This window comes from Lepisma saccharinum, chromosome 13 (assembly GCF_977018435.1).
Source record: "Lepisma saccharinum chromosome 13, izLepSacc3.1, whole genome shotgun sequence".
Classification (NCBI taxonomy): Eukaryota; Metazoa; Arthropoda; class Insecta; order Zygentoma; family Lepismatidae; genus Lepisma; species Lepisma saccharinum.
This window is the reverse complement of record NC_139241.1, coordinates 70,162,408-70,176,554: the sequence shown is the minus strand read 5'-3', so window position 1 is coordinate 70,176,554 and position 14,147 is coordinate 70,162,408. Positions and strand designations below refer to the sequence as shown.

The following is a 14,147-nucleotide window of genomic DNA, read 5'->3' as shown; positions in this document are numbered from 1 at the left end:
GACAGAGTTATACGCATCTCATGAATTTTTTAACACGAAGTTTTTTACTAATTTCAAATATTTCGGAAATTATCCAGCCAATCACGAGAAGAGCTATGTTATTGTGCAGTATGTAATTCAGCATTCGATAACCTGACAAAATCACTCAAAACATAGAAATACCGATCTACAATATCAATACTATTTGTCGATTTGCAAAATATTTCGTAAAAACTGTCTCCCCTGCTCTGCTGATATTAATGAACAGGAAAATAATAACATTGGCGTACACCAAAGAAGCCGATCCAATTACCACATGGAGGAAATCAGTTTATTTCTAATGACAGCCTGATCAAACCAAGCAAATCAAGCGAAATCAAGATAATAATAAATGTTAAAGTAAATAACAGTACTAACTGAGTTCACACTGCCCTGCTTCGTAATCGTACTTCAGAATTTTCCTTCTCTTCCGCCGTATCCATATATTACTGCAGTTGCTACAGGCCTTGTAGCTAACTTCCCTCCAAAAATTCAATAATGTTAAGTCTGCTTTCGCTATGTACAGTTTCCCTATTCATCATGAAATCAAACACTTTGCACTGAAACAAGATCAACCTTTTGACAGCGTTAAATAATTTTGTAACGCAGTAACAGCCTCACAATGCAAAACAGCTGACTATTTGATGCACGCTCCCTTCCCGCGGGTTGATAATTCGGCTACTGCGCCACAGAGGCCGTTTATTTTGACCAAGATGCACGAAGCAAATGCATGCTTAAAACACTCGTTTTGGTTTCAGTTGCCCTCCCCCCCTCCTCCTTTTCTTCCTCTGTTATGCTCGGGACAATATACCATCGAAATTTCCCTTTCATAAGAAAAATCCCTCAATTTGCAATGATGTATGGGTTGCATCGACTCCGTCACACGATCTCCAATGAAATGGGTTTGCAACACTATATTTCCTCGCACAAAGATCATGCTGCGTTCACAGCCTTCCTAAATGATGCAACCTCCCCTCACACGGCGCTCAAGTCAAAACACCCAATCAGCGTCTTCTACGCGACTGCTAGAACAGCGTCATAGCGAGCGAAACTACCATTGTGTTCCTGCCCCGATCGCGGCCTGGTCTACGCGGGCGGATATCACGAATCGCAAACTTCTCCACCATCTCTCTTGGTGGAGCGGCGTGGGAACACTTGATGTGAGATAGAGTTCAATAAATAAATATAATAATAATGATTTGGATTACAGATTTATTTGGGTGTGTGCGTACGAACGTGCGAACAGGCAGAAGCCGCTACTGCAATGGTGTAAATACCTTGCTTGTGATACCACGGTGACAAAATTGTCGGAAATATCTGAGAGTGGAGGGCCAACTTGCAGCTGCCACAGCACACGCCTTCTATAGCAGAACTTGTTTGGCACAACTTCGCATTCAATTTGTCTCAATAAAGGACAGTAAGTAGATTTCTATATTAGTGCCAAGATATCTGAAACCCCGGCTCTTACAGGATTCCCCAGTGCTGTTTTTTTTCTTTCCTGAAACCGGAAACTCTTCAATTGTCTTTACGAGATAACAGAACTATTCACAATACTATAAGATAAAAATCTACATTTATAAGCTATTACAACTTAGTTTATATATATACGAGGGGCATACTGAAGGTAATGAGCAACAATTTGGAAGCAAACAAGGTTCATCAGTGTCACCTATCAGATTAACAACTTTCTCTCACAGGGAGGAAATGTCTCTTTTTTCTACCACCAACTAGGTTAATTGAAGTTTTAGAGTTAGTTTCAGGAGCACTTTCTAAGGATGATTGCTTTATTTTAGGCTTCAAAGGGTGCAGGATGATCGCTGTTTACCTTGTAGAATGCAACTCTACTGCGGAAAGTTAGAAGTGACGGTATCCGCCCGTTCCTATCTGTACCTACGCTTACATCTGGCTTTGGAACTTGTATATAACTTGATGTGCTTAACTTGAGAGTCCTAACATATATTAAGCTGTCGCAAATGACATATGCCTTGGTAACTTCGTCGCCTTGTAATGAAGGGGCCCAGGGTTCGAGGCACATGGTGGCTCGGATTCCATTTTAAACTGTAGGTCCAGTGGCGATTAGAATATATGCACATAAAGCGAACTTAATTTGCAAATTGCATAAGTGATTGTGACTTAACAAATTGCTGAAATATTAAGATGTTGAACGGTTGAACGACTGAATACTGAAGAAACAGCTCTTTTGCAACTGATTTCAACACACACACACTTCTATACACTGAGGGCGTACAACCTCCCTACCTCTTGTCTGGCGCCGTCAATGGTTGTGCTATGTCTATCCAAACAGTTTTGTGATGTCTTGTCCTAAAAGCACCTTCCGGACATTCTATTTCCGTTATTTTACGTCGTTTGCTAGCTCTTTTGTTAATCGCGACGACAAGGATAAATTATGTACTATGAACCAGATAAAAGGGGCACATAATGATACATTATGCCTTAACCCAGGTTCGAACCTACACCTCTGATTTCGTAGTGAGTGAGGTCATTGAGGTCAGCTGTCCCCAAATATAGTTCTAGTATGTGCATGTAAGGAATTTACATTTTTAATGGCAAATTTCGTTACACATTACAAGGAATACCTAAAATAGGTGTGTTTCTTGAATGCATTGGCAGTTAGAAAACAAAAAGAGTTGTGTATTTTGAGATTACAGATCACGATTGATTGATTGATTGAATTGCTTTATTTTACTTTGCTTCTTGTGCCATTTTGGCTAATTTGCGAAGATGAGGATGAGTGATGATATGATGAAATTGATGAATGGACACGCATAAACATCCATGCCCAGGCCAGGATTCGAACACGGACCCTTGATTACAGATCACGACTTCATGTCTGCTTTCTACACATGTCTGTTCTTAAATAACTGTACTATTATCTCTGTAGAGCTATTATCAGCAAAACACCTCCCCCCCCCATCAGTCACCGAGTCACGTTCTTCCCGTATCAGAATGTGTATTAATCAGATGAACTTCATTCTTTTCAAACAAAAATTATCATCTTTAAGTGGCTCGAGATTTTATGTTCAAGTATTAAAGCTGAATTTGATTTAGTTTCGTTCTGTTCATTCCGATGCACGTTACACTTCATTTCTGAACGTGGTCTTAGTTTTTAATCTTCGTATTTAACTTACAGTCCTTTTTGGGTCATCTTAAAACTGAGTAGAACCAAGAATGGTTTTATCTAAGTTGAAGGAAACTGATTGTATTGACAAGGATATATCGCAACATTTTGCTAATGTAGACAAGGAGTTAGAGATCTTCGAAGATTCAAAAGAGGTAAGTGACGAATAAATATGTTATTTCTTAAAATTTTATTTGCATTTTTAAAAATACGTCGCTTTTCTTCCACTATTGGCTAATCTCCGGGATGAGGGATGATGAGATGGAATTTGGGACACTCATGCCCAAACCGGGATTCCGTGGCGAGCTGCCACCTAGCGGGACTTTTTCTAATTACATTAAATCCAAGGCAGATAAAGTCATTAATAATTGGATATGGACCAATGACGTCTCGGCCGCCCCCGCAACCCCCACAATGCGTTTGGCCCCGAGGTGTAGGGGCCCCGCAATGTTTTCTCTGCGTTCGATTTCAGAAATTCAACACATAGTGTCGGTTATTATTTTAAAATACGAAATAGACAAACTGTCGGTCAACAATGACAAAATTTGAACTCGAAATTCACTGAGGTGAGCACAAAATATATAGAAACGCCCGATCGGTGAACTTAGAATAAGTATCAACAGAGTTACTGTAATTTACGAGTCTGTGGTCACCACAAATAACTTCACGTCTGTTTTATTTATTTATTTTCATGTGGAAAGTAGTCGAGTAGGTTCCCAGGAACATATCATTATAAGATAATAAGCAGGGGCGTACTGGCTCGATCAAAGGGGCCCTGGCAATTAACCTGTGGGCCCTCAGAAATGTCGTATTAATTTACTTGCTCGCAGATCGCCTAAAATAGGGAAAAAGTACCTCATCTCTTTGTAGATATACCGTTTGTCGCAAACTTTTAGAGTATAAATTGTCTGCAGTTATGAATCCAGTACGAAGATTCAATTCCTCGGACAGTCTGTTTTCTATTGCCACACAAACAAGAAAACTTGGTAATTCATGAACTTTTACCACTATTATTATTATTTTTATGTGTGGTATTTAAAATGTAACTTTCCACCAAATATTTTCAAAGGGGCCCAAGCATTTTCATATTCAAATAAGAACCGACATATTAATCCCTGTTAAGTGTTACAGATTATTTTCGATTTTTAGCTGTACTCGTATTGTGACAAGGTAGTTCAATTTTCTTTTAATTGTTAAACACTTCAAAAGGGGGAGGGGGGGTAGCTAACTGTACGTCTGTTACCCTCTGACGTCTTCGATATATACGTTGTAGTATTTTCGATTTCCCTCTTTTTTTTTTTACCAAGGGGGGGCCCCAATATTTTAGTTGCAGGGGGGCCCCAGGGCACTTCGCTACGCCACTGATATGGACAAAGAAAAGTAGAAAGATATGTAGAAATTTAATGAGAATGGGTAAATTGCACCACAATGGAATCAATCAGTCTTCGTGGCGGGTGGCTATCGTTGAGGTTCGAAACCTGGGTAATGAATGCTTGCTTCTTTACCTTCATTCTTATTGCCAAAATGATGTAAAATTAACCAAAACACAAATAAATATATGGCAGAGAACATTTCGACACCCAGAAAATTTATGAAAATCTCAATCCGCTTTTCTTTCTTGGACGGTACAGTGGGATCCATGAATATTACCGTGCAAATTGTCCATCACCATGTTCGCGTGCACTTTATTTGACCCAATAAGAGCTTCAAGAATTAAAAGAAAACTCAAAAGAAGCTGTTGACAACTTCTGCACCAGCATACATAAAAATCCATCGCTTAAAAACACATAGGATGTAAGAGAAAAATTAATGAAAATAGTCATGGACAATTTGCACGGTGATACTCATGGATCCCACTGTACATCTTTTGAAATTGAATTCCACTTTGAACATTTAATCTCTCTCAGTTTGTATTTTGAAAATTGAATGAATTTGTCATATATATAAAATTTATATCAGCTCTCGAAGTGGTAATTCCTAGGTGATTTAGCCTATGCACATTTTCTTACATGAGCTGGAGCATAGGCGCCGACTCCATGGGGCTTGGGGGACAATGTTAATGAAGTGGGGGCACAGCCCCCAAATAATTTTGCTTAAGAGGATCTAATGTATTATTTTGCTCCTCTTGTAAAGTTTACTCTGAATTGTGCCACATGAACTTAACTTTAAATACACATTTGAAATGTTCTAGACCATCAATTTGGGGGGCTGAGACTGATAAACCATCAACATGGGGGGGGGGCTATGACCGGAGACAGCATAACACATGGCTTATTACTATATACTAAGTATATAATTATTATTTACTATTGTATTAATCAGATACATAATTAATTTAGCCAACGACTTCTTAAAGACTGTTTGGGAATCCCCTAAAACAATGCAAATATTTAGGAATATTATTGATGTGAATGAGAAGGCTTGGCCATACTGGACTGCGACCACTTTGCCCTCGTCGGTGGATGTTGAGAGCCTCCAGTATGCAACAGATCTTAAGGAACTATGAAAACCTTCTCAATTTTTTTGAGAAATTTTCTGAAGGAGATTCTATTGACGCAGCATCAAAATGTGCTGGATACCTGGAGACAATGCTTCACTTCAAGACATTTTTCTTTCTCTCCCTCTACTGCCATGTGATGGGTCCAATAGAAGAGGTAAACTGTAAGATTCAGTCTCCACGCATTGGTGCTACAGAAGTGGAATCAAAACTAAAATACTTGACTGACATCTTTCAAGAAAAGTGAATGGGTTTTGAGCAGTTCTGGCAGAAACGCACAGAGGGCAAACCCAGCCTCGTTAATGAGCCAGAATTACTCCGGCAACGTCACGTCCCTAAGAGACATGAAAAACCTGATACTGCCAAACCTCACAAGTTCTACACTCCAAAATAGTATCACTGTGCCGGTGACGACAGCCACAGCCGAAAGGTCATTCAGTGCTATTCGCCGACTGAAGACATATTTGAGATCTACAATGGGGCAGAAGAGACTAAGCAGCTTAGCGGTACTCCACATACATCAAACTGTGCTTGATAATTTGGACCCGAGACGGTTTGTTAATGAGTTCATAAAAAAATAACCCAGTGCGTAGAGCAACTTTTGCTTTATTTTAAAATCATGTTCATATGCTTTTGTTGTGTATGTCACTTTATATCTTAGTGTACGTACATGCTATTTTTTTTATTATTGCAAAATTAAATTTAAAAAGTAAAATATTGTAGCAAGAAGAAAAAAGTAAAACTATTTCCCTGCGATTTGTGTTAGCATTTATGGTAAAAAAGGTAAAGTGTTCCCCTGTGCATAGCACCACGCCATGAAGGCGTATAGGGGGTGTGGGGGTAACGCCCCACACTTTCTTGATCCGGTCGAGAGTGGGGGTGATGTGATCAGCATCACGCCCCTAACCGTCTTTACCCCCCAGGGTTTCCCCCAGGTACCCATGTTATTCGACGCTGGGTGGGCGCCGGGGCCGCTTCCACCGTTAGAAAAGTTCCCGGATTTGAACCGGCCGGGGATCGAACCCGGGACCTTGAGCATGGTAGTCAGACGCGTTACCGACTGATGTGTTAAACATTGTAAATATTCGTTATTTTATGGGTACGTCAACACTAAGGTTATTTGCAACCCGTCACATGTCTGTTGCGGACATTAAAACACACCCATGCCCTCGCCGGGACTCGAACCCGAGACCTCTGGGTCAAAGTGAGTTAAGTCAACCACCCAACACGTTCGGCTACCGAGGCCGGCATAAAACTGTTAGGTTGGCCTCTTAATGTAAATACATACTTTTCAATAAAAATGTTAATTGTTACCTAAAAAACACAAATGAGCAGACACAAAAGACATAAAGAGACTTTGAAACATTTTCTAAACGTTTTTCATGTTACATTTCATTTGCATGAGGAATATAATAGCTGCTTAAAAACTGATATACGAAAACGTAATTTTTTTTTTTAAAAAAAAGGGGGGAGTGATTCATTCATTCATTTATTTCTGCGATCAGAGCCCCCCCCCCAATAATTTTGACAAGTCGGCGCCCCTGAGCTGGAGACTTATGATTAGATGACCTCGCGTTCCTTTCACTTCGAGCACTGATTATAATCATCATTCGTGGCGAATAACGTAAAAAAGGTGGAAGAGCAAAGATTATATTACCAATTTTGTACATACAAAACCTTGTCATCGCTTTGCCCCCAGCTGTGGTCCGCAGTCTGTCAGTGTATTGTTTTCTGAGAGTTCAATGTCCGTCCGCCAGGTGTCACTATCGTACGCAATCGCCACGTTGGAAGTTGTGTTGTGGCTGGCAAGGGTTGGAACTTTAGGTTGTATTCTTGATATACGTAATTTGTACAAGGAGATATTTTTCACACATTAGGTGACTGTAATTGAAAGAGGTAAGGATAACATAATGACGTATATTTTTGTCACTGTTGCATTATTTCAGTAATATTTCTAAACCGGCTTACGTAGTGAAATCCTTGTTAAATGTTCAAGTCTTTAACATACTGAATTGACGTTGCCACTTCTGTCTTGTCGAAATTTCTACTCAAATAACATATAAACACCAAAACGAATCCACAGACTTGAAGTTTAAAAAATCTTTCCATCCACTTGTGCATCAAAAATGCAGACACACATGAATTAGTGTTTGCAGGAATTAGTGTGTGCAGTGTCATTTCCTGTGAGGATAAAAAAAAGAATCTTCAGAGCTAAGTTGAGTGTACATTTACTGTGTTTGGTAGCAATTATCATTATTGATTTTATTAATTGTACTTGCCTTTTTTCGGAGTACTAGACAGTTTAGATAAGAGCTGGTCAGTTTGTTATAAACTGTTACAGATTTATTTGACGAGTTACGTGAAACTGATGACAGTTTTATTTTCAAAGTTTAGAGTTTTGAATATCAGGCTACATCTTTGCTTCACGATCGAATTATGGAAAATTGATTTGGCGCAGGTTAATTTTGAGGTAACATTATCGTATGGGTAAAACGGATTCCTTCAAATTTACAGGAGAAAGTACTTACGGAAATCATTTTCTTGAGCGTTTTGGAAGTTCCTGAATGTAGATTTGATTCATTTTAATGTGAATGCGTTTTGTTTTCTGCGAAAATCTCTGTCCGACACGCTGTTTCTGCTCCCGCCATTTGCTTTTTGCATGAGAGTGCAATGTTCTGTGTGTTAAGACGATGCAACCCCGTAGCCAGTGTTTCAGCCTCGCTGTGTTTTCACTAGAACCACCTGTCGAGTTCGGAACAAGCCATTTTTCCCGAATGGGTGTCACTTATCGCACAATATTGTAGCAACATTGTGTTCGGACGTCACAGGACAGAGCTGTTTTTACAATTTTTCTTTGTATTTATGCTAATGGAACCTAACCTAACAGGACTAACCTAACCACGTAGGCATTCCTCGTCTGACGTCAATATTCAAGGTTGCAAGATTGTTTGCATAAAGGAAGAGAATTAAGGAATTACGAAAGAAAGTTGGTTCCGACCCGAATGGGTGTCACTTATCGCACAACACTGTAGCAACATTGTGTTCTGACGTCACAGAAAATATCTTTTTCATGTTAGGCAATACAAGCTAACGCGTCTCTTAGCGAAAATAATAATTTTTCTTTGTATCTATGCTAATGGAACCTAACCCAACAGGCCTAACCTAACCACGTAGGCATTCCTCGTCTGATGTCAATATTCAAGGTTGCAAGATGGTTGTGCGTAAAGGAAGAGCATTAACAAATTTCGAAAGAAAGATGGTTCCGACCCGAATGGGTGTCACTTATCGCACAACACTCTAGCAACATTGTGTTCTGACGTCACAGGAGAGACCTTTTTCATGTTAGGCAATACAAAGGTAACGCGTCTCTTAGCGAAAATATTATTTTTTCTTTGTATTTATGCTAATGGAACCTAACCTAACCACGTAGGGATTCCTCGTCTGACGTCAATATTCAAGGTTGCAAGAGTGTTGTGCGTAAAGGAAGAGCATTAACGAATTGTGAGAGAAAGATGGTTCCGAATTGCGAAAGAAAGATGGTTCCGAATTGCTGTGTATGGACAATGAACGTGGTAAATCGCAAGGTTATTTTACAAGTTCTACACGTAAATGCGACGTATTAGCATAATTTCAAATAGGGGCACGAAAGTAGATATTTTCCGGTGAACGAGGTTGCACCACTGCATAAATCGACAAAACACTCTCAGAACGCCCCCTAAACCTGTATGCTATGACGGCCATAATGTGTTACAGATTCGAAACAACAAATAACAGTAAGTACTCGTAAATAGAGAAAATAAACATTATCTTAGTTAGAAATGCATTATTTCGCCTTAAGAAATGTTCCGCAACACGTTAGCAATGTAAAGAAGTCCGAAATATATGATTCGTAGGTGTTTCACCCATACGATAATAGTACCAATTTTGAATATGTGTTTATATTTTACATACCTAGGTATTCTGTGGCAGCGAGCTGTAAGCCTTCTTTTCCCAATACAGCTGTAATATTCTGAACTCTTCATTGCAATGCGTATGGCATAACAGCAATACACAAAATGTATACTTTTAGGTAATTTAAACTTTACGTTTTTGCATGGAAATATACACTATACTTTACGTTATATATAATGTTGCTCAAGTTTGGAAAGTTCTCAAATTAAACATTCATACATTGCTACTATTAAATCATTTTGAGGACTAATTAGGACAGGAACTTAATGGAATAAAGAACATTGTTCAAAATAGACCACTGGATATTTCTATTCGGAGAACTCAGTACACATTTTCACACTCAGAAAAATGTGTAAACTAAAGATGGCTCCTTTTGTGCATTGTGTATTCTTATGTAATGTTTACATTTTTAATATTGGCTTTATATGTTGCCCTGGTTCTAAGATCTTTAACATTTTCATGCATCCATTTACATATATCATTTCAGTCTCCACTCTCAAGTCTTGCCTCTCTTCTTATGTTCCATATACCTCTGATCCATGTCCTTTCTTCCTGTTTCCTGTCAGAGTCCAGTCTAGTGATTTCATTTAGCCAGTTGTGTCGCGTGCAGTTTGCATACGAGTGTTCACGATAATGTTTTGGTACTGAATGCAGATTTACTCCTCTCCCTTGTAACTTCATCTTTAATTGAAAAAGTTAAGGTAAATGTCTGTTATATCGGAGACACTTTTCTTCAAATTTACAGGAGAAACTACTTACGGAAATGAGTTTCTGTTGCATTTATCAAACTTCGTGAAGGTATTTTGTCACTATGGAATGCTGCACAACAGAAAATAAGCACTGTTGATGTAATAAAGTAGCCTTTTGTGCGAAGCGACAACATTATGCTGTTGTTTCCATTATGAACCTGCAGATGGCGCGAGTGTCGAAAGTCACGCGGTCTCGCAAGAGGAAGAAGTGTTTCCAAACATGCCTTTTTTTTACCAGAATTTTTATTTTTTTATTTTTTAACTATGCTTACCTAACCCAACCTAACCTAATCTTGCCGGAAATGGTTCGTGGGGCTAACGTGAATGGTTTTTGGGGCTATCCCTCAATGGTTTTTGGGGCTATTGGGTATGGTTTTTGGAGCTATCCGTCAATGGTTTGTGATGACATAATGAACACGAAAGTATTTATTTTTCGGTTAAGAAGGTTGCAACACTGCATGCCCACTCCAAATCGACAAAACACAAGCATGACGCGTGATGATCCACAGCTGTGCGCGAAATATTCTATGTTCCGCAACGGAGGACCCAAAATAATTACTCGTAATGTGAAAAATGGAAGTTATTTTCGTGTAAAAAACACAATGACACCTTGAAATAGGTTCCGCAATACACAATTGGTAAGTACGAACCATTTGAAACTGAAGATATGCGTTAGAAATGTGTCTTCGATATAACATACCTTTACCAAAGTTAGAATAACAGTTCAATTTATTTTCAACAATTTCTCCCGAAAAATCACGCTATATTTGAAGTAATACAAGAAGGACCTAGTGGAAATTGTCCCGCTCCCCCTTAAAATTCACCAGGTTTAGCGAATTCTCGGTAAAGTTTTCAATTATGTAGCACAGATCATTTGGAGTCCCCCTAGACATGCCTTGTATATGCTGCACTCTGGTGCTGAATGTAAAAAGCATTGCTGTTTGCATCAGTGTTCGCACAGTGAAGTGAACATCTTCAGGGTATGGTTATCAGACGTGAATCTTCAGGGTATGGTTATCAGACGTGAAAGAAGTCTTGTCAGTGTAAATTGTGTGTATATACTCGTACATCAAACATAGTATTTTTTCGAATAAGTATAAGTATGTGTGTGTGCATTTAATATGTATGTAATTTAAGACATATCATTGAGTGTTCACATGCTCATGCAAACATTATCAGGCGACATGGAAGACATGCATTTAGCCCTCTGTTGGTAACAGTTCCGTATATTTAATGATTTTTTTGCAAGTTTTGTGGAAGTCTAGGAAGTGTTTTAGAATGCTGGAAATGATTCTGGGAACAAGTTCGAAGCTTGGAGAAAGTAATTAGCACAATTGAAAACTTCACCAAATATTAGTTACCAGAGAAATTATGATTTGAAATGTAGCTTACTTGAGCAGATGTTCTTGATTTCTGGTTGACTTGGGCATAGTTTTTTTTTTCTCCAGATTTTCCAGTGAGGTTTGAAGGGGGTTTTGTCCTTGAGTCCAGACATTACATGATCTGGTGTTTAAGGGGCATTATTTTATTACTAAGTGCTCCAAACGTAACCTGGCTAACCTAACAACGAAAGCATTAACCAATGAAATACTTCTTCACACTCATTTCACCTGAATTAGATTGCAGTGGCAGTCTGTATCCAAGACAACTGTAAACTAATAGCTGCGTTCAAAGAAAGAATCTTACAGGAGTATACAGAAGGGAACTTCTTCTCCAAGAGCCGGCCCCCGTGGTGGAGTGGTTAGCACATTGTGCTATGATGGCAGGGGTCCCTGGTTCGAATCCTGTCCTCAGCATGGATATTTGTGAGTGTCCATTCATCATATCATCATTCATTCCTATCTTCGCAAATTAGCCAAAAGTGGCACAAGAAGCGAAGTTAAAATCAAAGCAAATCAATCAATCTTCTCCAAGAAACATTAGTTACTGTGATTCTGAAATATGTGTTAACAGACATGAATAGAAATATAACCGTACAACCATTTAATTTTGATGCAGATCCCCTATTTATTCTTTCATTTACTTTATCGCTAGGATTTTAATTTTACTTGGGTTTGGATACTTTTAACGTTTCCTTTTACATTTTCTGATATCGAATATCGACTTCTTCAATTACCGTGTACTTATTCCTTTCTTATTTCCATTTACAGAGTGAAGATATGAAGGTGAAAGAAATAGATCGTACAGCCAACATAGCTTGGTCCCCTGCCAGTCATCACCCAATCCTTCTTGCAGCGGGAACGGCCGCTCAGCAGCTCGATGCTTCGTTCAGCACTTCAGCGGCTCTTGAACTGTATTCGCTCAATCTCGGTGAACCAGGCTTGGATTTGGGATTGCGTGCTTCCGCTCCTAGTGACCACAGGTTTGTGACAATTGCTTTTTACTCGTGAGTTAGATATTTTAAGGTAGTATAATACTTACTCGGAAATGGTACAATTGTGAAGAAGCAAGTGTAACTTCTTGTCTCGTATCAGATCTTGGGTTTGCTTGTTTAGGCAATGCTCAAAGTGGAGGGATTGTATCCCCAGTTAAAATAAAGATTCCCATCTAAGAATTTGTGTAAACATTCCCCCACCTGTCCTCAAAATTGGCAAATAATTCCTACCTAGGAATTTCGACGGTAACAGTTCCAATTGTTTTATGATTTATCCTAGCACAAACACTAATTATCCTAGAATTTTGGATATCATTGTCACACGAAATTTGAACCTTCCTTAAAGTAATTAGCACTGTTTGGACTGGAAGAAATGTTATTTATGTTGAAAAAACAACTTTTTAATTACCTTACGCACTTCTCATGGACAAGATATTCTCCGTCGATAAGCGACAGTAAATATCGTAAAAGGTGGGAATGAATGTAGAAGTAAATCGGAATCTTAATATAATTCATTTAGGGACTTTATTTTAATGCTAAGGGAACCAAACCTAACCTAACTACGAAAGCATATATTGAACAAAACCTTAAGTAATCGCTAAAACTCCGCAGTGTGTGGTAACAGACGTAAATCGAAATTGAACCATGTAAATGTTGCGTTCGTAGCATGATGAAATCGCAATAAAACAAAAGGAACTCGGGCCATTTCCACTATCAACACTGTGTTTAGGGGCACTCATACACACAAGAAAAATTAAAATAATCAATAACAAATGGAAACATATCCATACTTCCAGGCACTGCCGCTAGCCCCCCTGACATTAAAGTAAAGCTATTTTGTATAATTTGTTTGTAGTGAAGAGACTGCAGACAGCAGATATTGTTTTGCTCACAAGTTGGTGAAGGGTAAATTCACAGAACATCAACAGCAGCTGTTATATTTCTTCATCTTGTTTATGCGCAGAAGTCTAGGTAGCCCCAAGCATTTACTAGCGTCGTCGCCTTGTAATCAAGGCGTCGGTTTGATACTTGGTGGAGGCACATAGTGATTCGGATACCACTTAAAACTGTAGGTCCAGTTCCAATTAGCCTTACTGTGCATAAAGTGGACTTAAAACACCAAATCAATCCAATCCAAAACCCCAAGCATTTACAAGATTCTCTAGACTTTAGAAAGTTCTTTTGGAGTGGAGTTTCTTTATCTGTACCTTTGCTTAAATTTGATTTTTTCATGCAGTAATTGCCGCGGTGGAGTGATTAGCACATCGTGCTACAATGCAAGGGGCATGGGTTTGAATCTTGGCCTGGGCATGGGTGTTTGTTGAATGTTCATTCATCAATTTCATCATGTCATTACTCATCCCCAAAAGTGGCACAAAAAGCGAAGTAAAATAAACTAAATCAAGCATACATTAATTG

At 38.8% G+C, this 14,147-nt stretch overlaps 1 protein-coding gene across 3 annotated transcripts in view; it reads left to right on the top strand.

The window, feature by feature from the left end:
- The first annotated feature begins 7,421 nt into the window (after positions 1–7,421).
- Positions 7,422–14,147, top strand: part of Sec31 (COPII coat complex component secretory 31) — an 83,205-nt gene continuing 76,479 nt past the window's right edge. For all 3 annotated transcript variants that reach the window (XM_083134410.1, XM_083134409.1, XM_083134408.1), the window contains exons 1-2: positions 7,422–7,550; positions 12,505–12,716. In XM_083134410.1, the coding sequence (XP_082990536.1) occupies positions 12,514–12,716 (203 nt within the window). In that variant the 5' untranslated portion in view covers positions 7,422–7,550; positions 12,505–12,513. The remainder of the gene's footprint in view (positions 7,551–12,504; positions 12,717–14,147) is intronic.